At 48.8% G+C, this 24914-nt stretch overlaps 1 protein-coding gene and 1 long non-coding RNA gene across 5 annotated transcripts; one reads left to right on the top strand and one right to left on the bottom strand.

Moving 5' to 3' along the window:
* Window positions 1-707: 707 nt before the first annotated feature.
* Klf4 (KLF transcription factor 4) lies at window positions 708-5665 on the bottom strand. The gene is made up of 5 exons (XM_087897117.1): window positions 5056-5665; window positions 4817-4937; window positions 3213-4197; window positions 2938-3102; window positions 708-1839 (listed from the first exon to the last, which is right to left on the bottom strand). The coding sequence occupies exons 1-5, from the start codon at window positions 5058-5060 to the stop codon at window positions 1664-1666; spliced, it is 1452 nt and encodes a 483-aa protein (XP_087753243.1). The 5' UTR covers window positions 5061-5665; the 3' UTR covers window positions 708-1663.
* Window positions 5666-5910: 245 nt separating this feature from the next.
* Window positions 5911-22837, top strand: LOC125391181 (uncharacterized). 4 transcript variants are annotated; one of them, XR_014997281.2, is made up of 6 exons: window positions 5911-6276; window positions 7749-7926; window positions 8978-9166; window positions 18006-18220; window positions 18592-20388; window positions 21683-22837. It is a non-coding gene; the product is annotated as an uncharacterized LOC125391181 (long non-coding RNA). The 4 variants fall into 4 exon arrangements; XR_007228997.3 differs by having other exon boundaries at window positions 5913-6276; window positions 8978-9106; XR_007228999.3 differs by lacking the exon at window positions 5911-6276 and adding an exon at window positions 6300-6539 and having other exon boundaries at window positions 8978-9106.
* The last annotated feature ends 2077 nt before the right edge of the window (window positions 22838-24914 follow it).

Here is a 24914-nt window from a genome sequence, read left to right as displayed (position 1 = left end):
TCAGGTACACCCCACCACCGAGCCACACACTCTCAGCCCCCAGAGTTGGAATAATTTTAATTGTTTCCATGTCTTCTGAGAGACTGAGAAAGCTTTAAAATAATCTGTAGGCAGTATGTTTTTGATCTCTTTAGGGATAACAAACGAAGCATAAATGAAGCCTTTAATCCTCCGGAGGGCACTGTGGAACCACATTCCACTCCTAGGGCTGTTTGCTCAGGGAAGGCTCTTTTGTTACTCAGATTCTGTGGGGACTGCAAGAGCGTGCCTCTAGAGAAAACTTTTCATAATTTCATTTACTTTAAAAGACAAAATGTAATTAAGTGTGTGTGCATGTGTTTGTGCACGCGCGTGCGCGTGTGTGTCTGTGTGTGTGAAACTAGAGAGTTCAGGTTTACCGTGGAGTGTTCTCTCATAATACTGAGCAAAGCAAAGCGTAACTGAGCGCGTGTTCCTGGAAATGCGCATTTGGGTAAGGAAACGTCCTTTTGTGTTTGTACAGAGCAAACGTGAACCACATGGTTTATAATTTCCACCCGTGTAGCTCTCAACTCCAACACTACTTAATGCAAAACTGAGTAGCTTCAAAACAACTTTACATTCTCTGTCAAGGTGAAACTGGCTGTCCAGTGTGGTTTTCACAAACCCTCCTCCACAGCCATGTTAATGTGTAAGTTCTTTTCCAAGCCAGAATCAAAACAAAGAGATTTCTGTTCAGATAAAATATTATAGGTTTATTTAAAACTTATTTCTCACCTTGAGTATGCAAAATACAAACTCCACAAAATGTTCATTTTTTTTACTTTGTAGTTTACAAATATACAAAATAGAAGTTTGCTTAAATTTATATTACATATTTATTAAGGCAAGGAACTATATAGAAAAACACATTTGTTCTGCTTAAAGGCATACTTGGGAATAAACCATTGTACAAATTATTGCACATCTGAAACCACAGTGCATATAACAGACTGTCTGCATAAAACTGTTACAGAATAAACCAGGCATATTTACCTGACTTAGGTCATAAATGTAGATCGGAAGACAAAAATAGATTTTCCTTGTCAAAGTATGCAGCAGTTGGAGAACTTTGGCTCCCTCATTTGGTACCTTTAGAACCGCGACTCACCAAGCACCATCGTTTAGGCTATTAGAACATGTTCTGTACCTGAATTGCTTCCTCTTCCTCTGACGTAATAATGGCTTTTTAGAAGGCAAAGAGCATACAAGGTGATCTTTACATGTATATTGCATCATCGAAACACAATTCAAGGGAATTCTGACCTCCCCTCCCCCGACTCACTGATCTAATGTATACCCTGATATCCACAACTTCCAGTTGCCCTTGGCATTTTGTAAGTCCAGGCGTGTTCAAGTTGGAATCGATATTGGAATGACAGAAGATCCGGTCTCAGACCCCATCTGTTTTGTGAGTTTTTTTCTTTTTTTTTTTGTTTCTTTTTGGTGTTTTTTTGTTTCGTTTTTTTTTTGTCTCTTGGACTCTTCTCCTGATTATCCATTCACAAGCTGACTTGCTGGGAACTTGACCATGATTGTAGCGCTTGCCAGCAGGGCTCCTCCCCTCGTGGGAGGACAGTGTGAAAGGTGAAGAAGAATACTGAAGTCTCTCCTGGCAGTGTGGGTCCCATCCACTCCGTGGGATTTAAAAGTGCCTCTTCATGTGTAAGGCGAGGTGGTCCGACCGGGAAAAAGCCCTGTCGCACTTCTGGCATTGAAAGGGACGGTGCCCTGTGTGTTTGCGGTAGTGCCTGGTCAGTTCGTCCGAGCGGGCGAATTTCCACCCACAGCCATCCCAGTCACAGTGGTAAGGTTTCTCACCTAGGAAGAGAAAGGGAGAGAGGGCTCCTAAAGCCATTGCTAGGATGATTCGCCCCTCTAAAGACTAGAGGACGAGGACAAGAGTAAAACCAACTTCCGGGGTACACTCCACCCTCTCAAAAAAAAAAAAAACCCAAAACAACCCAGGAATGCCTTTATGGCCACATTGAATCAGATGATAAATAAGAACGTGTATGAGCTTAAACCCATAAACAGTAGTTAGCAGCAACAAAAAAATGCAAATTCCCACTCAATAGAACGGATGTTTTCATTCTTTTGAACCTAGCCAGTGTTAGAAATGGCCTGGGAAATGATTGGGAGTTATTTCTGCCCAAACCAAACGTATTCTATCCCATTAGGCTGGGTCCAAGATGCCACCGGTGGCTAATTTCTCCGGCAGAGTCACTCCGGTTGTTTTAATAGACACATTGACGAAGACTTTACCCATTTAATGACTACCTTCACATGTTTTGTCACTCTGAGACTGGGGTTCTTGACCAGACTGGCCTGAAGAGCAACTGATCCTTTCAACCTGGTCTCTTCAGTGTTCCTAACTACAAGATTGAGTGTCACCACAGCCAGCTTGCAGGGACAACTTCAAACCATACCCAGCTTGTATTGGCAGTTTTAAACCAGAATCCCCAGGAACCACAGCCATTAAATTCTTGGAATGTAAATCCAACCTAATTATTTTAAGACTAGAACAGAGCTAAGGGTACAGAGATCTAAGGAGAGGCGGGAACGACCAGGAAAATAATCTGCAACATTTTAAGCTTTCCTTTTCAAGATACCACAGTTTTGCATTGCAAACTACAACTTCTCGCTCAGCAAGCGAGGAGGGGCAGGCACGCACAGGAAACTCCCTATCTTTTAAAGGCCCGGTGAGAAACTGCACATTCAGGCAGCAGATAGCATCCATCAAGCAAAAGGCTTCTGGGCAAAAACACAGGCGCCTCTTTGCTGCCCTCCTCTGTGATCCAGGAGATGGGGAAGAGATACACCCCAGCACCCAAGAAAGCCCTAAGGAGTCCACAGCCAGCCTATCTATGTGCTGCGCAGACAGACACCAACCCTCCTCCACAGCGCGGGGCCCCTCACCTGTGTGAGTTCGAAGGTGTGCCTTGAGATGAGAACTCTTCGTATAGGTTTTGCCACAGCCTGCATAGTCACAAGTGTGGGTGGCCGTTCTTTTCCGGGGCCACGACCTTCTTCCCCTCTTTGGCTTGGGCTCCTCTGGCAGGCAGGAACCCGGTGGCATGAGCTCTAGGGGTAAAGAAAGTGGGGGGTCAACTTCATTCTGGAGAGTCTCCGAGAACCCCCCCAGAGGCAAAACTCCTTAGCAGCAGGCTCTACGGATCCCTTCCCCTACTGACCTTGGTAATGGAGAGATGGGACTTGAGACTGCATCTGGTCTGGCAGGAAAGGAGGGTAGTTGGGCCCCGCATGGGGATGAAATCCTGGCGGAAGAGGCAGGCCAGGGTGACAGTCCCTGCTGTTCAGCAGTTCCTCGGGACTCATGGTAGGGGTAGTCCTGGTGGGGAGTTGCCGCCCCAGGGAAAAGTCGTGTGTGCTGGGCCGGTGCCCATTGCTGAGCTGGGGTCCAGCGCCCAAGTGGGTCTCTAGGGACCGGCCGACTGTGCAGGAGGAGACCGACTCTTGCTTAATCTTTGGGCACATGCGCGGCGGGCCGCCGCTGTAGGGCGCCACCACCACAGGGTGGCTGCCGTCCGGGCTCCCTTTGCTAACACTGATGACCGACGGGCTGCTGTACTCGCTGCCAGGGGTGCTCAGCGACGCCTTCAGCACAAACTTGCCCATCAGCCCGCCACCTGGCGGCTGAGGCTGCTGTGGCGGAATGTACACTGGGTCCAACTCCGGCCGCAGGAGCTCGGCCACGAAGCCGCCCGAGGGGCTCACGTCATTGATGTCCGCCAGGTTGAAGGGGGCCGTGGGAGGTGGCGCAGACTCTCGGGGGTAGAGGAGCCCCCCACCTGTGTTGCCGGCAGCCACGCCCGGGTCACCTCCGGCCCGGATCGGATAACTGAAGCTGCAGGTGGAGGGCGCGCTGGCAGGGCCGCTGCTTGCCGGGGAGGACGAGGATGAAGCTGAGGCCGAGGAGGTCACAGTGGCGGCCACCGATTCCTGGTGGGATAGCGAGTTGGAGAGGATAAAGTCTAAGTCCAGGAGATCGTTGAACTCCTCGGTCTCCCTCCGAGGTAGGAGGGCCGGATTGTTACTGCTGCAGGCTGCTCCAGCTCCACCGCTCTCCAGGTCTGTGGCCACCGTCGCCGCCAGGTCGTAGGGGCGGCCGGGAAGTGAGGGAAGTCGCTTCATGTGAGAGAGCTCCTCTCGCCAACGCTGCCAAGGGCAGAGACGGAGAGAGAAGTAGTTAGTGGTAGCCCCCCTGTTGCCACCCCTAGTATTGACTTGGTGGGGTGAAACACACTAGCGCCTCTGCCATAGGAACTGGACAGGACTCCAGGTGCCAAGGTTGCAATCTCAGCCAACACCCTACGGTAAGAGGCAGTATGTCGGTTCCACCTCAAACTGGTGCGGCACCTCCGCCAGCCCAATTCTCTTCCCCGCCAGATACCCGAGACGCTCCAGTCGCCCACAGAATTGGGACACTAGGACACTGTGGCTTTCTCCCCATGCACTAGAGCCACTCGGCCGCCTACGCGTTAAGCTCACTCGGGCCCAGAGGGTCTCGAGACTTGGCCACCAATGGTCCGCATGCGCCCACCCCACGGCCGGGACGCCGTGACGAGAACCGCTGTGCGCCCCTGGCGGTACCGCAGTGCCGGGACCACACGCACTTAAGGCCGACTCAAGGGCCGAGGAGCTACCCTGGGAAGGCTGTAGAGTCCCAAAGGAGGGCAATCCTTGTCTTAGCCAGGGGCTCTTAGTGACCCCTGGATCACACCCACCCACCCCATCCCATCCTCAGAAATCTACCGGGCACTAGCGCCACACTCACGTTATTCGGGGCACCTGCTGGACGCAGTGTCTTCTCCCTTCCCGCCGGGCCGGACGCGAACGTGGAGAAGGACGGGAGCAGAGCGTCGCTGACAGCCATGTCAGACTCGCCAGGTGGCTGCCTGCGGGCCGGGCGGGGCGCACAAGGACCAGGAGTCAGGGGGCTACCTTGGCCACCGCTTTGAGATTTCCCACTAGTCCTCATCCCCTTCTGTTCCCCCAGCCCAGCATCTCACCTACCTCATTAATGTGGGGGCCCAGAAGGTCCTCCGAAGTCCGAAGAAGAGAGAGGGGTACCCAAACCCCAAAGTCAACGAAGATTAAAAACAACTTTAGAAACGAAACCCCAAACCAAAGCCCCCAAACTGCCCGAGATCCTTCTTCTTTGGATTCAATATAAACCGGAGATGTCTTTTTAAAAAAGTTCCTTTGTATACAAAAAATGCTTAGAAAAGTTGTAAACTCTTATAAAAATAGACAATCAGCAGGGCAAATAAGTAGGTCCGATGGCCAGGCAGCACGCTCTTGGACTCAGCAGTGTCCCCCACCGTTGTCGCGGCCACTGTGGCTGTCGGCGGCTCAGGGGCTGTGGTCCGGGCGGTGGGCGGGCGGCGCCGCCAGGTGAGAATGGCCGCGGTGGCGCGGAACTGCGAGCTGGGCGGTGGCGCGGGGTGCGGAGTCCTGGGGGCTGTGCCGGGTGCGCGCGGCCATGGGCGCGGGTCACGGGCGGGTGGCTGGGTGGGGGGCCAGAGGGGCGGGGAGGGGCACTCGGCGGCTCCGGGTGCCGCCGCCGCCCGCCACCGCCTCTGCTCCCCGCGCGCCCGGAGCCGCGCTCGCTCTCTCGGCCGGGGAACTGCCGGCGGCCGCCGCGCGCTTCTTACTTATAACTTCTCGCTCGGTCGCTCCCCGCCTCCTCCCCGTGGCGCGCGGGGCTCCGCCGCCAGGCCCCGCCCCCTGCCTTTCTTCTCCCCGCCTTCCCGCCGCCCCCCCGCGCGTTGCCATGGCAGCTAAATAAACAAACTCCACGCACGTGGGGGCGGGGGCGAGGGAGGGGCACGGGCGGGGCGGGGCCGGGCCGTGACGCCAGCCGGGCAGCTGGCGGGCTGGAGCCGTGCTGACGCCGGCGGCGCTGGCGGCGACGGCTGCTCCGGCGCTGGGATTCCGGCGTGGCTTCCGTGGCCGCGCGACTTATGATCATCTGCGCGGCCACGGTCGGCTCCCTGAACTCGAAAGCCCCACCGCGGGAACCCTGGCAGGGACGGGGTTCCGGGGGGAAGGCGGCGGCGCGCCCCTACTCTTGCTCGCGGTTGCGCTCGTCGAGTCGTCTGCGCACCCAAGAGCGCGATTATCCGCGTGACTCATCCAGCCCGCCCTCCCTCGCATACGCACGCAGAGGCCGGGCTGTGTCGGCCCTGGGCCTAGCCCGGCGCGGGTGCCCGTGGGGCCACCTGCAGGGTGGGGGTAAGGGCCGGGTGATGGGGGGCTAGGAGTCTCAGTAGCTCCGGGGAGTGTGTCGCTTCTGCGACGGCGGAAAAAGGCCGGGATTGGGCACGTAGTTACGGTTTTGATACTGGAAGGAGCAAGGAAGGGAGTGGAAAGGTTCCAGATTGACTTGCGCGAAGGGGAGAGCGGAGAGGAATTGAGGCGGGGAGATACCTTTCACCAGGGATCTCAAAGCTCTTTACAAGCGACACACTCGCACTCTCAGTTTGAAGATGAGAAAAGTGAGTCATAAAGAGGTGAAGCAGCGAGGTAAAGGTCATAGGACAACTCGCTCCCTTCAGTTTAGGTTCCGAACTGGCCAGCCTACTCAAAGAGGCTTCGCTGGGAGGTGACCGTGTTCTGGGAAGCGGAGCACTGCGATGGGACCCTAGTTCTCCAAAAGTGGCACCCCAGGCCCTTGCCCACTGGGAGGAGAAAAGGCAATCGGTCTTTATTTCAGTCTTGTAACTCCTCTTCCCATCCCCACTGCCTTCTTAGTGCGTGATCAGTAATTTTCCAGCCGGGAAATGTTTTCGCCCTCATCTCTACAAACAGTACTTAAAAAAAAAAAAAAACCCTCAAAACGTGAGTGTGGTGTTCAGTTGCTAACGTAGACTAGGTGTTTACTTTGGATTGGGGAGCTCAGAGCTGGGCTCCCGCTGCCCTCAAGGTTGAATCCCCTCACTCCAGGCAGAGTCAGCGGAGGGCGGGGGTTCGGTTGGAGACAGAAGAAAGGGACTCAGGAAAGGGGGCGACGCTCCTGTACACTCTGTGCCACGTCCTCTGTCGTTTCACCTGTTTGAGTCCCGGAATCCTGGGACCTATATTAGTTTTCTTCGGAATATTTGTCATCCTGAATTTTCCACTTCTGGCCGACCACAGACGCGTTCTTGGAATGCATCTCGTCCCAATGAAATGAGGCTGCCCAGTCTGTAAAAGGGAGATTCGAGCTGGGCGCCTTGGAGGAGCGACTTTTCATTCTTTGAGTTTTGGCAGAGGGCTGGGAGGGCTTTCAGGATAGGGGGTGGGGAAGAGCGCAGCTTCACCTGGAGATGGAGCCCCTCCCTCATGTGACCTCAAGGGGTTCAACCCCACTTCCACGGGACTAGGCCAGTTTAACTCTTGAAAGCTTTACTCTTTCAAACAAAAGAACAACAAAAAGAACACCTGTTCCCACTCCCCACCCCCCACCTGTTCCCACTCCCCACCCCCCACCGTCATTGTGATGGCAAAAAACTGACATGGAACGCTAGGCATGAGCCCTGCTTGGAAAGTGAGCCAGTTTAAAGCCGGAGTCCCAAACCCCTGATGAACTTGGATGAGCCCAAGCCTGACAGCAGCCACCACCTTTAGGATGTAAACACCCAAGTCAGGAGTTGGAATTTACAACTTGGTCTCTAGGTGGTTTCAACCCCGTGTTTTTTTTTTTGTTTTTGTTTTTATTTACCTAGGACAGTAGCCCTGCCCCCTCCGAGGCTCTCACCAAGTAACCACCACAATGAAAAAACAATATTTCGCGGATGAATTGGAAAGTCACTATTATTATGTCATATAATCAAGGCACGGCTCTGAATCTCAACTGAAAAAAGATGGTTTCCCAACAGCTTTATGGAGGATAAAAGCCAGCAGGTAACTCTGGGGTTATTCTTGTGATTGCATCATAGAAGGAAATCTGTATATTCATCCCAGATTTCTGAAAGAGCTGTGAAGTTCCAACCAGCTCACCTCCTTTCAAGGCAGGTGCCGGGTGTGACAACAGGTTATGACCCTCCCTCTCTTCAAAACAGGTAGGGCCAGAAGAGTTAAATCCCTGCCCTATATAATTTATAAACATGAGGCTGTGTAAACCTTTGATGACTAAATTGCACTCTAAAATAATAATAATAGAAGACACCCTTTAAAGAAGAATTAAATACTGGTGACTTTATTTCAGCAAACTCATATTACAAGTTTTGTGGTATGGAAGTTAATTATTGATGTCCTTGGAGCTTTAAAATAATTTTTTTTTCCAACACAAACTGCAGTCGTTGGCAGATGATGTGCTGGGAATGGCCAGTGCGGGGGGGGGGGGGCGGGGGGAAGAATGCCCGTAGAGGACTGGGAGAGGTGGAGATGGCTGTGTGGGTTTCACGTGCAGGACTCTAAACCATAGCAGTGCACAGGTCTGAGCACAGGGAGTACCTGGTCACCTGTACCCTGGCCTGACTTTGCTGTGCGTAGCTGCCAACAGGACTCAAGGAAAGGTATTTTTGATAATTGCTGTGCAGAGTTTCAGTGTTGCCCAGTCTGGTCTGGAACTTACTATGTAGCCCAGCCAGGCCTTGAACTCACTTCAGTCCTGTTCATAAGTGCTGGGGTCATAGGCACCAGTCACCAGGCCCAGCAAAACCTGCTTTGTTTACTTTTGTTTTTTGTCTTTGGTACTGGGAGTTGAATACAGGGCCTAACTCCAGCAAGATGAGCATTCTGCCGCAGATCATCCTTGGCTTAATAGCTGCTTGTTCTTAAAGGGAAGGAGGACAGGCCCAAGTGGCTTCTGTACAATGCCAACAGTGAGGACTTGAACCCTTGACAGGAACCAAGTCGTTTTCAGCTCCGGTTGCTGTCTTCTAAAGGCCACCCTCATTTAATTGTCACCATCGGTTTGGTTTTTAAGACTTGGTCTTTCTGTGTTTCCCAGGCTGGCCTTGAGTTTCTGGCATCCAGCATTCCTCCGGCCCTAAGTTGAGAGTCCGGAATTGCAGGCACATACCACCACGAAGTCCACCGTGCTTGGCGTGACCTTCAGACTTCCTCAGAGGTTAAGAAAGTAGGTTTCAAAAGTTGGGCATGATGGTCCATGCCTGTAATCCTGTATTGGAAGGCTGAGGTAGGAGTACCTTAAATTCAAGGCCAGACTGCCTTCACAGTAAAATGTCTTGGAAAGGGGCAGTGGGTGAGGGGTGGGGGGATGGGGCAGATGGGAGATAACTTTAACACTACATTTTCTAATTTAACTCTGCTGGTTGGTAGCTTGGCAAGTGACCTCACTTTGCCCATTTCCTTTTCTATAAAATGGGGATATTAATAGAAGCCAATTCCTAGAGTAATGAGGCTCTAATTAGATCATCTAAAGAAGTGAGCTCAAGTCTTGGGACTTAATACTTATTACTTAATAGGCTTTAGTATTACCAGTTTTCTCCAGGCATCATGCATTTGAGATGGATGGGGACCCCTGTTTTATCTGCTGCGGTATCTCCAGTTGCTCATTGAATACCTGCCGAACACATGGTTGTACTCTGAGGACTGCTGAATGAAGGAGTCATGCACTTTCTCCTTTGTGAGCAGTTTGTTAACAGGAAGCAGGAAGCTGGGCCTTCAGCTCTCAACTCCAGGCTCATTATCCACCCCCCCAAGAAAACCAGTCAGCTCAGACTCTTACAGCTTCATTCCTCTTCCCCAGCGTTCTAAGGTGGAGCCTGGGTTTTCTTCAAGTTCTTGCTCATCTTGCCCTAAGCATGCAGGCATTCACCGAGGTTGACAAATTTGATTCCTAAATCGCCCCACTGTTTTCCAACTTCCTGGCTACCTTGGTTCAGCTTTAGGTCATGGCTGTAGTCTCCAGATTGACCCCCCTCTTCCTTTTGAGTGGTATGCATCCCAGACTGGCCTCCTGGAACTCTCTAGGTAGCAGAGGTAGAAAAGGATGACCTTGAACTTCCAACCCTCCCACAGACGCCTGAGTGCTGGGATTGTAGGGGGACACCGCTGAGATCACTTTATGCTTATTTGGTGCTGATGTTGGAACCCAGGGCTTCATGTATGCTAGGCAGGCACTCTGCCAACTGAGCTACATCCCAAGCCCTCTCAATAGACATCTTTGCCTAGAGAACAAGACCTAGCTGCTTACCCCTGGCTAGATCAAATGCTTCCTCCTCTGACCTTAGATAAACTTTCCAGAATCTTCCCTAGAGACTAGTTGAAGATTCTTAGGTCTCAACTCTCAACCCATGCATCTGTGATGTCTGTTTTTATCAGCTGTTTTTCCTGTCTGGAATATCTTCTGTGCTGGGTTCTAATTACAGTCGAAATGGTTATTATTTCATCATTTTCCATATTATTTATCCATTCTTAGTTGTTGATTGATTGATTGATTTTGTGTGGTACACTTATAGAAGTCAGAGGAAACCTTTCCAGTGTTGGGTCTTTCCTTCTGGCACCTAGTGTTCAGTCTCTGGGATTGAACTCAGGGTGCCTGACTTGGCAGCAAGCTCCTTGCTCTCTGAGCGTCACTGGTCTCCAGTTCTCGCCTTATTCATAGCATTCTCTCAAGTTCATCAGGGTGGGACTTAATTTTCTTTCTTCTTATTTCTCCACCCTCTTCATTTTCCTTTTGCAAAAGCTCTATGATTGAAAAAAGGGTTAAAATCCTTGACTTTGTTTTCCCAAAGCCAGCGAGTGGCCCGGGCCTAGCCATTGTACTAGAGGAACTGGACAAAGCTAGTGAGCAGCCCAGGCTCAGCCACTGTACTAAAGCAAACTTGAAAACACAAACAAAAATAACCAAAACCCAAACCAAAACCAAATGGAGTCAACTCTCTTCTGCAGCCAAATTCATTGCCTTTCAAAACCCAGAACTTGGGGTATTGAAGTTTTTAGAGCAGAAAATGAATCACAGACATTTAAAAATCAATTCTCAGAAATTTAATTAAAATCTCTTTCATGAACTCTTAGGTTTGATCACTTAAGTTGCATACACACACACACAACACACGTGCACAAACACAACACACACACATGCGCACACACAACACACATGTGCACAAACACAACACATATGCACACACACACAACACACATGCACACACATGCACACACATACACCATACACACATGCACATACACACAACACACACATGTGCACACATGCACGCACATATACACACAAACATGCACACATGGCCCAATACATCCTTTAGGTGATTTACAGAGGAAATTTAAAATTAATGAGATTATCAATTATTTTAAAGACTTCTGATGTTTTGTGTTGTTCTTGATACAAGTTCTCACTCTGGAGCCCAGGCTGCCCTTGAACTCATGGCAATCCTCCTGCTTCAACCTGGATGACAGTGTGGAGATCACAGGCTGAGGCACAATGTTCTGTTTTTTTCTTTCTTCTCTTTCTTCTCTTTCTTTCTTTCTTTCTTTCTTTCTTTCTTTCTTTCTTTCTTTCTTTCTCTTTTTTCTTATTTTGGTCTTTGAGATAGGGTCTCACTATGTAGTCCTGGCTGGCCTGGATTTCAGTAGGTCACCAGGCTGGCCCCAAACTTAACTATAGTTTTTCTGCCTCTCTTCCCAGTGCTGATGGAGAAAAGTTTGCTCTAACGTGCCTGACTAGGTGTCTCATTCTGTCAACACAGACGAAATTATCTTTTAAGAGTAATATATTAAAATGATAACTTTTAAAAAAGAAATTAGGGGCTATTATAAGCCATCATTAACCATATGATTTTTTTTTTACGCACACAAGAAGAGTCTCACTGGATACAATATTCATTTGTAACATTTAAAAGTTGATGAGCTGAACAGGTGAGGTGGGACAAAGCCTGTAATCCCAACCTTTAGTGGAGGCAGGAGGGTCAGGAACGCAAAGCTATCCTGAGTGACAGGAGACTGTTTCCAGGAAGCAAAATGACTAAAGGAAAAAAAATGAGTTGGACATGGCCACACACATGTGCGTGCACACACACGTGCTCGTGTGTGTGCTTGTGTGTGTGTGTGCATGTGTGTGTTTCAGGGCCTAAGAAGATTAAAATGAAAATTGGAATTTTCTGCCTGCCCCCTTCCACCAAGTTTTACTTCTTCTGGGCATAGGGAAGACTCTGCTCCAAAGGAGAGCTGACCTGTTGTCCAAGACTCTACCGTGTACAGCTGAGAGCCTTGGGTGCCTGGATTTTCTGCTGGGGGCACTCACCTTTCAGAGGAAAGCACCGTTTCCGGTTGTCAATCATATTGGATATATTTTCCTTTTTCATTAGGCAAAGTGTAGGATTTAGGAATGAGTTGAAAATGAATGCTTCACACCCTGAGAAATGCAAACAAGAACCAAGCCGTTCTGTGTTTAATTTTCTTCTCAGTCTGTGGGCCAGAGGATAGGTTATTTTTGCCAATATGACTTTCGGTCCTTTGAGCCAGGGAAATGATTTTTTTCTTCAAAAAATTAACAATGCATTTGATTGCCCTGGTTGTTCTTTTCTTTCACATTGTGTTTGTTAATCAGTCCTAACGTCCTGACTTGTGGGAAGAGGGCTGTAAAGATGGCTAGAGCCAGCGTTCAGAAGGGAAACGAGGCCAGGAGAGCTCTGTAGCAGGGGTCTGCATGTCTTGTATTGCATTTGATGCACATGAGCCACTCCAGACACTTGCTTTTCATTTGTGTCTATCAGGAAAGACCAGCATCGTCTGCAAAGAGAAAGCCCCCGACATCATGGTAGACCGTCAAGGAGGGACTCCATTCAGAGTGAACTCACTCTGTAGAGCCAGTCACTGATGCATTTTTCTGGCTGCTAAATTTAACCAACAGGGTTCTCAGCGCCAAGTGTTGTGGGAAACGTTGAAATCAACGTTCAGATGCTTCATTCAGCAAGCTCAGGGTTCTGTTAGGACAGAGACTCATTTGCGCGCCTTTCAAGACAAAACAGTGCCATTGATTTATCCAAGTACAGACTATCATATCTCAAGTTTGGTTCTTTGAACCATTTTGCTGTAACTCCTTTAAGCGGGGTGGGGTGGGGGTGGGGCTTGGCAGAAGTCACTGGTCCGTGGAAGATGGGAGAATGGTAGAAAAGCAAAGGCTGCCAAGACTTCCGGGGAAATTCATGAATGAAGCCACCCAAGGATTCAGCCTAAGACCTTGGTAACCTCTGGCACACTGACCACTTAGGTTGCAGTGCATTTAACTGTGAGATGGGTCATGAGTCTATCTGCTTCACAGGCTGCTGTGAATATTAGGTGAAATGTTAGACACGAAAAGTGCCATTAATATTACTTTTGCCCCTCAATCCATGAGACTTCACATAATTACTTCTGCAGTACCCAACCATGCTGGGCCATGATGCACTGTTTTGGTTCAGAGATTGGAATGCACTGTTTCCCGGTTGTGGTTCTCCAGTGAGTGGTATTGCAGGCGATGCTGGAGTCTAGGACCAGGTTCACCTAAATTTCAGAGATGCTTTTTTAGCTGGGGCCAGTTGCAAGTTGCATGCATACACACAAACACACACGTGCACAAACACGACACATATGCGCACACATGCACACGTACAAACACAACACACACATATTGAGACTCACACTAAATGGGTTGGGATCATAACTGGTGAAGGCTTGTGTTTTTGTTTTTTGTTTTTGTTAAATCCAGAAGATAGTGACATCGAGCTACACAAACTAAGAGCTTGCTAGGCATGTTGGTATGCTTCCGAAATCCCAGAATTCCAGAGGTGGAGGCAGGAGGTTAGGAGTTCGGGGTCTTCTGCTGTATAACAAGTGGATGCCCCCTAAGCTGCAGGTGAACAGACCCGAGGGAGGGAGAGTTGGGGCTACGGCTCAGTTGGTAGAGCACTCGTCTAGCAGGTATCTAAGGATGACTTTGAACTCCTGATCTTCCTGCTTCCCTCCCAGGGGCTGAGAGCCCTGATGTACACCACCGCGCCTGGTCCTAAATATATTCTGAGTGAGGATCTCACTGAATCACCCAGGCTGGCACTGAACTCATTCTGCTGCCCTGGCAGGCTTTGAACATTTTATCTTCCAATTTGAAATTCTCAAGTAGCTGCCAGCCTGGACAATTTGACTTTACATAGGTTTTCATTTTGTTTTTTCTTTCGGTGCTGGAGTTGAACCCAGGCCCTCCCACATGCTAGGCAAGGACTCTACCACTGAGCTGCACCCCTTGCCCCTTTATATGGGTTTTTCAATCCATAGTTTTGTTCTCATCCAGCACCCACTCCTCACTTTCCAAGTTGCTTATGACTGGACTTCACAAGCCTTCAGGGCTCCTTGACTCGGTTTCTTTATTTTCAGTTTTTCCTGATTGAGTCTCTGCCCATTCATCCATTCCTCCATTGGTATAGCGCCCTCTTATTCTGGCTGGTCTTGCCCTTTAATTCCACCTAGTCAGTTCAAAAGAGATCCAGAATGTCAGAGAACATTTATGCATTATACCATGCTTAGCAAAAGTCCTTTGCTGCTTTTAGTATTTAAGGGTAATATTTATTTGGTCTCACTTGAAAAAATAATGCCTGCTTATTTTTGTTTCTTAAAGAAACAATCAATGTGTGTTTTAATTAAAAAATTCCAGCCTACCACCTATCCAGATATGGCCTCAATGAATGGCTTTCTATGTAAAATTTCAGAGTTCGTATATTAGTATGTTATGGAAATTTTTAATTTTTTTTGAAGTGATATTCCTACATAGCCCAGGCTGGCCTGAAACTCAGTATGTAGCCCAGGCTGGTCTTAAAGTCAAGATCTTTTGTCTCACCCTTCTGAGTGCGGGGATTATAGTGATGACATCACAGGCATGGGTGTCACCATATCTGGCTCTCGTCTTTGTTTTTCTTTTAGTTTTGAGACAGGGTCTTACTATGTACCCCAAGATGGCTTTGAACTTGCAGGAGCTCTCCTGCCAGCGCCTACCAGATGCTGAGATGATTGGCACCAAATGCACGCACCACCACGCCTGGATCTGGCTTTTCTTCTCTCTTTCCCTCCCTCCCTTTCTCTCTCCCTCCCTCCTGAGTCCCCCCCTTCTGACCAGGGATCTACCACCCACCCATGTGAGCTACTTGCCCCCACCCCACCTATGAGCTTCTCTGCATGCTGCCTAGGGCACATGTTACGATCTCACTCTATATTGTGGTTTAAATCTGAATGCTAAGCAATAGGTCAAAATTTTGAGTCCTTGGTTCCCAACTTAGGACCTGGTTTTGGAGGCACTGGAGCCTTTGGGAGGCAGAGCCTGGCTGGTAGAAATAGGTCGTTAGGGGTGGGCCTGTGTACATTGCACTGTCCTCTGGTTTGAGCCCCTGCCAGACCATGGCCGTGTGAATAGCCATCAGCACAGGCTCCTCGAACCCTGGACTGGGCTGCCGCCTCACCCTCCCCACTGTGGAGGACAGAAATCTCTGAAACTGTGATCCCCAATAAACCTTTCCTTCCTTACATTATGTCGGCCTGGCAGTGTGGTCACAGCAGCACCAATCTACTAGTATCTGCACGGGTAACCATCTGGGTTACTCAGACCTTTATGGCAGGAAGCTTGGACTTCTCCTCAGCTCTGGAAAGATGAAAAGTGTACCAAGCTAGAATGGACATGGAGTAGCCCTGCCCTAGCCCACACAAGCAGAATCAGGGGCCTGGTGAGCAGAGGGTACTTGCTCTTTGCTGGCAAGACTGGCACGAGAAGGCAGGTGTCTGGACGCTTGTCGAAGCTCAGGCATCAGACAGCAGTGACGAAGGAAGCCTGTGGCATGTGCTTCTGGGAGCCCTCTTCCCACCCATCTCGGCATACACCCAGGCAAGCAAGCCCTCCCTGGGGCCTTCTCAGAGCCTGGATCTGCCTAGGAAGTTGGCATACCTCATACCCACAACAACCCCGCACAGTGGATATTATCCAAGTTTGCTGAAGAAGTGGGGAAGCTGGAAATGAAATATCAGTCATTTCCAGCCTGTCTTGAGATAAATCCATCATGGGAGGCTTGCACCCCCACAACTGTAGCAGGCGGGAGTCCAGGCGGGCAGGACAAGTCTCATGGGTCTGACTAGTCTCCACTCCACAGGTAAGGGAGAGATTTCCCGGGATTACCAGAGACATCTGGATGATCCCCCTCCCACCAATACCCTAGTTCAACCACAAGAATCAGCCTAAGCCACATGTCACAGCTATGTCCCATTGACTCAGGATCTTGGTTATTCAGGAGAGGACTGCAGCTGAACACAGTTCTTTGCTGGCTGAGCCCCTGCTCTGGAATGTCTGAGCTGTCCAGCATGGCCAGGGTGTAAATGTCAAGTAAACATCAAATTCAAGTGCAATCTAACCATTGTCCTGGAACTGTTTGCTTTAGATATAATAGTTAGCAGGAAGAGGAGAAGGAGAGGCAGGGAGAGAATGTCACTCCATAAAGCAAAACACGAACACGGGGGACCCTTCCTCCGCCACCCTGTTGAAAAGACAGTCACATAAATAAAAAGCTCACACTCTGTGCTGCAAAATTAGGCGCGTTTCTTAGCTTGTAAAAGAAAAAAAGGAAAAAAAAAAACTGAGATGAGGGAACATTTTCCAGTCAATCACACAAGTCATCCTGTTGAATCTGTGACTCACAGGCGGACAGTGTCAACAGACAGACGAGCAAGCCCAGCGCGATGACTTCACTGCGGGATGAAGCAGAAGCTGGGGATGAGACGGGGCCAGCGCTACACGGGCTCCTAGCTCTGACAATAAATAGCCAAGGAAACACTGAACGCTGGGTGATCACATCCATTGTTCCCGTCGATTTCTTGTCTCCTAGGAAAGAGCTCATTTAAATTTGACTTCCCCCTTTTCTGCCTTAAACATCGAGGTGGTGGCTCTTCCCCAGCTACAACTGATGGCGTGTCTGTATGTCCTGTGCTCCCTATGTGACATCCGGGCCTTATCCTCACAGCAATGCTAGGAAGTAGAGATGTTTGTATTATTTTATTTCACTTTATTATCATTGTTATTATCATTATGATTTTACTTTTTGAGGCAGGGTCTCACATAGCCCAAGCTGGCCTTGAACTCAATATGTAGCCCAGGGTTACCTTGAAATTCTGATTTTCTTTCCTCTACCTCCTGAGCACTGGGAGTGTACAGGTGTGCACCATCTATAGCTCATTTATGCGGTGCTGGGAATAGAACTCAGGGCCTTGTACATACTGGGCAAGTATTCTACCAACTAAGCTACAACGCAAAGCCTTAATTTTATGTTCTTGTAGTGCTAGGAATTGAACCTAGGGCCTCATGTTTCCTATGTTAGTGCAATATTACTGAATGAGGCCCCCGGCCTTTGGTGTTATTCTACAGGAAGGAATATTGAGTCACCTTATAGACGAGGTGATGTTGCAAGACCCACCTAATGGTTTTAACCCATCCATTTTTGGCTTCAATATCTACTGTGTGGTCGATCTCGTTTTGCCTTTTGTGTTTTAATTTCAAGTCTCATAGAGCCCAGCCTGGCCTTGAACTCTTGATCCTCTACCTCCTGAGTGCTGGGATCATAAGTGTAGGCTACCAAGCCCAGCTTTCTGTGTGACTTCAGTCTCTCATTTTGCTGACCGACTGTGAGCCAAACACTAGCTTAGGTACTGGGGTTTCCCACATGAATCAGATGTACTGCCTGCCTTCAAGGAGCTCAAGGACCAGCCAAAATGCTCTTGGAATTTAAGATAGCTGTGCCATGCTTGCATTAGGTTGCTGGAAAACCAGCTCAGATAAAATAAAAAACTAGCACCAGGAGGAGACCAGTCGCTTATTTGCAGATGTCTCGGGAATGCCTATGGGGATAGCAAAACCACAAAGAGATAATAGACCATGGACCAACGTACAGGGGGCAGAAACCACTGACCTGAAAACAAAGCTCCAGTCACCCAGCTGCTGGATGTCCTGGGCAGCAGGGAGAAGCTTAATGTTTGCTCTTGTCTCACCACAGAGCTGATACATGCCGGGCTGGGGCCTGACCGGTGAGCGGGAAGGCCTGGGCTCTGGTCTGGACTTGGCTGCTACACATGAGCTTGGGTCAGTCCTCTGATCAGCTGGTACCGAGAAAGAGGGAGATGGAGCAAGCCTAAGGCTCCAGACTGGTGTGGATGAATAGATGCGTTCTTGACCATTGATCTTGCTGGCCCCAGTCGAGGTATTCTCAGGGTAAGAAATGAAAAGAGTGGACGACCTGCTGGCTCTTAGGACTGCAGCATGTTTTCGCTTCCACTTCCTCCTTTTCCTTCTCCTCCTCTTCTCCGGGTCTCACTATATAGACTAGGTTGACACCCTTCTTACTTAGCCTCCCAAGTCCTTGATTTAAACCATGTGTCATGCTCTAGGTTTTTTGAGACAGGCAAGTCTCAAACTATTCTAAGGATCTCTTTGCTTCTAACCCTTGAGTGCTATGATTACAGACATGTAGAACCATGCCTGGGTTGTGAGCTTCTGGGGGTTGAACCCAGGGTTATATATGTGTGATACGGATGCTGGACCAGCGGAGCTAGCCCCTCAGCTTGCCTTAACTCTCTTTGCAGCTTTGCGGAAGACCAAGTCAGAAAACGTCTTCGAGATTGATGTGATGCCTTGACCTGCAATCCCAGCACGTGGGAGGCAGAGGCAGGAAAACCACCATGAGTTTGAGGCTCGCCTGTAGAAGGGTGAGACCTCACTCTAGAAACAAGACAATAAATCAGGACCAAACAAAACTCTATGTGTGATTGCTTGAAAAATCCAGTTGTTTGCCTAGACAAGCCCAGTGCAGAGTGGCTTTGCCTTCATTTTGATATAACATCACCCATTTTGTCTTTCTTTCTGTGGTCTCTGCCTTCTCCGGACTCCGAGAAGTTGCCAGCATGTCTGACACCACAGTGACGCCAGTTCTCTCCCCTGGCTGGGCAGTTTCTTGAAAAGACATGGTCGACTCTCTCCTAGAGTATAGTTTGAAGAATTTTATTTTGGCTGTGTCTTGCTCGCCAAACCTTTACCAGGTCCAGAGAGTGAGGGTGCTCCACTTACCGTTCTGAAGTTTTCCCCCCGCTTGTTGGCAAACCTTGCACTACCATTGTAAGAAGCCCGAAAAAGCAAACAGGAGATTTTACAGCGGTCTTCGTGCCAAGCATCCACCCCCTCAATGAACTACACAAGAGTCTAAGCTAAGAGGCCGAATGCACATGCGTGTGTAAAGCAAATGGACTCCTTCATTTATGAAGTCAGTTTAGGGAGCACCATCCATGTGTGTGGCCCAGAGCTGGACACTGCGAAGGAATATCAGCATAAATAAGGATGCAATCCTAACCCACGGGGAGCTGCGAGCAATCAAATAATCACAAACATGCAAATAAACTAATAAAAGAACTGCTAGTTTGGAGGATGCAGGTTAGACAACTTTCTGTTAGTGTAATTAAATGCATTAACCAAGAAGACAAAAACTGGGTTTCGGCTGTGGATTCAGAGGTCTGAGTTCGTGCTATTTTGGCCCCTTTGTTCTTGTGCTGTTGAGGCAGCAAGCCATGGAAGCAGCGGCAGGAGAAGCTGCTCAGCTCGTGAAAGCAAAGAGACAGAGGGAAAGAGGAAAGGCTAGGCACAACCATCCCTGGAAGATCATGTTCTAATGGCTTTAGATGTCTTTTTTTTTTCTTTTTGAGATAAACTCTTGTTCTGTAGTCCAGGCTGGCCTCAAAATCAGTATGTAGCTCAGGTTGCCCTCAAGTGTACTCCGATACTCCTATCTCAACCTCCACCTACTGAGATTATAGGCTTGAGCCACCACATCTCAAATAGATCAAAGGAACTGGCCGAGCCACAGCACTGAGTTCCCAGCTCTGAGTCTGTGGTTGTCCAGTTTGACTAGTCCCCAAGTCTTGGAGTTCCTTCTTCCCATTCATCTGTCACACGGTCACTAAAAGCCTGTAGAAGGAACTCTGCAACATGCTGAGAAGTGCAGAGAAGAGCTCGAATAATATAAATTGTGTTGTCGAGAAGCGGAGTCGACACCAGGGATCTGCAAAAGAGAAGTGCTCTGAGTGCCCGGCTCATTCCAGGCACGGTGGCTGTCATCAGGAAGATGAAAGACCACACGTGCTGGCGAGGATGCGGGGAAAGAGGAACTCTTACTTGTTGCTGCTAGGAACGTAAAGTCGAGCAACCACTGTGGCAATCCGTATGAAGGGGCCTCAAAACTGGAAGCTAGAATGATCATATGCCCCAACTCTTTGGGTTTATAACTTAAGACTCTTAGGTTGATTTCTCCTGGGTGCTTGCGTGTTCGTGTTTGCAGCAGCTGTCCATTTGGTCAGGAGGTGGGAGCCGTCTAGATGCCTGTCAACGGATGAGTGAGTATGGAAACTGTATGTACCTTCTAACAGCAGGAAAATGGACGGAACTGGAAATTATGTCAGGTGAAATAAGCCAGTCTCAGAGAGACAAGTGTGAATGTTTTCGCTCTAATTATATAGAGCAGTGTGTGTGTATTTACATGAGTGTTTGGAGATCATGGAATTCAAAAGAGGATTATGAATGAGAAGGAAAGGAGGGCGTAGATGGGGTGATGGAGTACATGTAACTGAAGAGCAGACAGGGAGACCCGAGGGAAGAGAGGAGTGTGTGTGTGTGAGCATGGAGAGGAGGGGAGGGGATGGTGGAGAGCAAAGTGGTAAGGTAATCAATCAGATGTTGAAGATGCCAAGATGAAGCCCAGTGCTTGGTATTCTAACTTAAAATACTAAAAACAGAAGAAAACAGCAGGTAAGGGATCTTGCCACCAAGCTTGATGACCTGACTTCAAAACCACTGAACCCACTGGACAGAAGGAGACAACTGACTGCCTACGCTGTCCTCTGATTTCTACGTGTGCAGCAGGCTTAGAGTTGGGCACAGTGATTCATGTCTGTAATCTTAGTACTTAGGAGGCTGAGGCAGAAGGATTGCCATGAGTTCAAGGCCAGGCTGGGCTAGAATGTAAGGTTCAGGTTAGTCTGGGCCACACATTGAGACCCTGTCTCAAAACGGAACACCAAAACCAAAGTAACCCACCACCACACACAGGTGCACGCGCGCGCACGCGCACACACACACACACACACACACACACTCACCTACTCACCCACCACCACGTACCCACCCACCACCACCACCAGCACATGCACACACACACACACACACACACATGCACAGACACACATGCACACACACACACTAACATGCACACACACACACTCACCTACCCACCCACCATCACTGCCAGCTCACACACACACACACACACGTGCACGCACACACACTAACATGCACACACACACACTCACCTACCCACCCACCATCACTGCCAGCACACACACACACACACACACACACTCACCTACTCACCCACCACCACGTACCCACCCACCACCACCACCAGCACATGCACACACACACACACATGCACAGACACACATGCACACACACACACTAACATGCACACACACACACACACACACACACGTGCACGCACACACACCCCCCTTAATCGCCACTACTGGACCTGTTCTACGGGAGTGGTCATGGACACCTTATTATTTTATCATGACATGCTGTTAGTGCTTCAAAATGACTCATGAAGAATGTATTTTCTTTTCCTTTATAAAGGTAACAATGAAGAAATAGAAAACCAAGCCTTTGAAAACAAAAATAAAGAGAAAGAAAGAAGGAAGGAAGAAACAGAGCAAGCATAAAACAGGGCCGCCATGACTGTCTCCCAGCTTCCTGGCAGCCAGGACAGATAAGGAACAAATCCTGCCCCAGCACTCTCCTCAGAAGGGAAGAAGCCCACGGTTATTTTGGTCCTTTAAACCCCATGCTCAGTTCTCACCTGGAAGCCCACATAAGGACATTGATAGACACAATAATTAATGTTTTTGGCAAGCGCTTTACCGCAAATGCCAATTTTTGTCTGCCATTTCTTGTGCAGGCCTTTAATTAAGGTCAAGGGCTTAACACTGAGGCAGACGTCGGTGAGGGCTTGGCTAACCTGGTCCTACAACCGACTGCAACACAATGCAGCCTTAGAATAAAGGGCTGCTTTGCACTACAAGCGAGGTGGAGCTCAGAGGACCATGCGGTTATCTTTGAATCGGAACGTGAAGCAAGCTCTGACAAAGGAGGCAGCCATTGGGACTCCATAACTGGAAATCAAGATGTCGGAATTGGGATGACAGCAATGGAGGTTTGTGTACAAGTGCAGGGCCTTGTGAAACGGAAACGCCTGGCCTGTTTGGAGAATGTCAAGTTGTCTGGAGTAGAGAGAAAGATGCTAATAAGACTTCCATTAAATAAGTCGGGTTTGCCACTTGGACATTTTCTGGTTCTTCCAAGACAACTTTTTTGTTGAGTTAAGCGAAAATGAATGAGAATCAGATGGACCACATTTCTCTTGAATACACACGGGCTTAACAATGAAGGGGGGGAGAAAGAACTTGACAGAATGTGTCCCGGCTTCTGCCAAACCCAAAGTATTTGAAGAATCACACAGGACGCAGCTCGAACCCAAACACATGCCCGGCTTCTCCAGCTCCTAATTGCAGCTGCAGCCGGTTAATACAATGAATTGTGCCCATGAAAATGGGGTCTGAATGCAGGGCCCACGTTAAAGGGATTGACTGCTGTGGGCTGGTGAGCTGACCTCACCCTCCAGGAACCAGTTCATTGCCTCTCAGGGAAAGAGAGTGGACCAATGTGAAGTTTCTTAGACTATTGAATCCAGATCTCTTGTAGAGAACAATTAAAGTCTGTTATTTAACTTCATTGTATCGAGTGTGAAAAGAATTCAGCTTCTCTTGTTTCCTACATCGGGTATACAATGGGGAAGAAATATGCCTTGCCTCAGGGTCTATTCACCCAAATGGGTACCCACTGGGAGCTGGGGAAGGAAAGACAGCGAGACTCTGGTGTACTTGTATTCGAATTCTGAACTTGTGGCTAGAAGATCATTTTGTTTGAGAACCAGAAGGAACCTGAGATCCAGAGAAGTTAACTGGCTTGTTACTTGACCACGGCTGGCTGTTTTAGAGTAGAAACTTAAGACCAGAGCATTGATTCTACCCTCGCTTTTCTCTTTTTAAAGGAAGGGTCTCATGTAGCTCAGGCTGGCCTCAAACTAGCGGTGCAGTTCTTCCAAGCCTTTAGCCTCTACTTCCCAAGTGCTGGGCTCCCAGGCATACACCACCACCTTGCTTGGTTGATGTGATCCGAGGATGAAACCCCGGACTCTGTGTGTGTGCTAGGCAAGTCCTCCACCAACTGCGCTGGATTCCCAGTTCCACGAGCCTTCTCCCTCATAGAAAGCACATTTTCCTTTCAGCTATATTTAGGAACTAAAAATAAAAGTGAAACATTTTCCTTCTAAATATTTTTAAAGACATGGTCTCATGATGCCCAGGCTCGTCTCTAACTTGCTATGACCTCTTGATCCTCCTGACATCTACCTCCCAAGTGCTGGGATTATAGGTGTACCCACCCGTCTGTGTGTGTGTCTGTATGTGTTTTCTCTCTGCTCACTCTGCACCCTAGACTTGTCTTTGCTTTCCCGGTGCTGGAAGGGCAGCATTGTGCCCCCCACCCCCAGCCCTCTGTCTTTATAAACAGACACATAAGTGTCTCGGTGAGTGCTCGGTGGTGACCACAGGCTTGAACACCCTCAAACATCTACTCAGACGTCTTCTGAAAGTCTGTCATGCAGCCTGTGTGGCTACAGGGCTTAGACACCCAAAGGGCAGCAGTGATTGGAATGGAATACGGGAGAGGTGAGGAGCCATATAAGAGGATGCACTGGGAGGGCTTTGAACTACAGAAGGTGGTTGCCTGCCTAGATCTGCACTTGGAGAAGGCAAGAGGAAGACTGGGATGGGTAGTTGGAATGGGGCAGTGAGCCTCGAGGTTGGCTTGGGATAGAGCACGTATCGGTGGACATAGTGGATGGAAAAGTGAGCAAGTGGTAGATATCTCAGGGTCTCAGGTTCCACACGAAGGCTGTTTGTGCTTGATGGTCTTGGCATACCAATGACTGTGAAAGCCCATTGTCTTGAAATTAAAATCTCTTCTTCTTCTTCTTCTTCTTCTTCTTCTTCTTCTTCTTCTTCTTCTTCTTCTTCTTCTTCTTCTTCTTCTTCTTCTTCTTCTTCTTCTTCTTCTTCTTCTTCTTCTTCTTCTTCTTCTTCTTCTTCTTCTTCTTCTTCTTCTTCTTCTTCTTCTCCTCCTCCTCCTCCTCCTCTTCCTCCTCCTCCTCCTTCCTCTTCTTCTTCTTCTTCTTCTTCTTCTTCTTCTTCTTCTTCTTCTTCTTCTTCTTCTTCTTTTTCTTCTTTTCTCCTCCTCCTCCTCCTTTTTTTTTTGAGATGGGGTTTGGCTCTGCAACCTTGGCTGACCTGGAACTCACTTTGCAGACTAGTCTGGCCTCTAACTTGCAACTGTCCTTCTTCCTCTGTTCATGCCCACAGCACTACGCCCACGTTGAAAGTTCCAATGTGCAGGGGAAGCCTTGTGTCTGTTTGCATAACAGTCTTTCTTTCATATGTGGCATATGTGTGTGTGTTCCATTATTTAATACAGCCAAGGAAACATGCTTATTGAGCCATGAGCTTCAGAATCCTGTACATGTCTCTATGTCCTCTCTCCCTTAATAGCCAGGAGAATCTGTCTGATGAGAGAGTCTTTAGGAACTCAAGCTACGAGGCCTCAGTGAAGAAGATCATGCTGATATAATGGGGATACATAGACTTGTGACCCAAAGCAAATACTGGGAGAACAGGAGACTGTGGTCAGACAACATGCCTGCCAGGCACCTCTGCCTGAGGTACCCAGACCCTGTCATCATGCTCAGCGCCTC

This window comes from Myodes glareolus, chromosome 16, assembly GCF_982192425.1.
Source record: "Myodes glareolus chromosome 16, mMyoGla1.1, whole genome shotgun sequence".
Taxonomy (NCBI): domain Eukaryota; kingdom Metazoa; phylum Chordata; class Mammalia; order Rodentia; family Cricetidae; genus Myodes; species Myodes glareolus.
The sequence above is the reverse complement of the archived record's forward strand: the minus strand, read 5'-3'. Positions and strand labels throughout refer to the sequence as shown.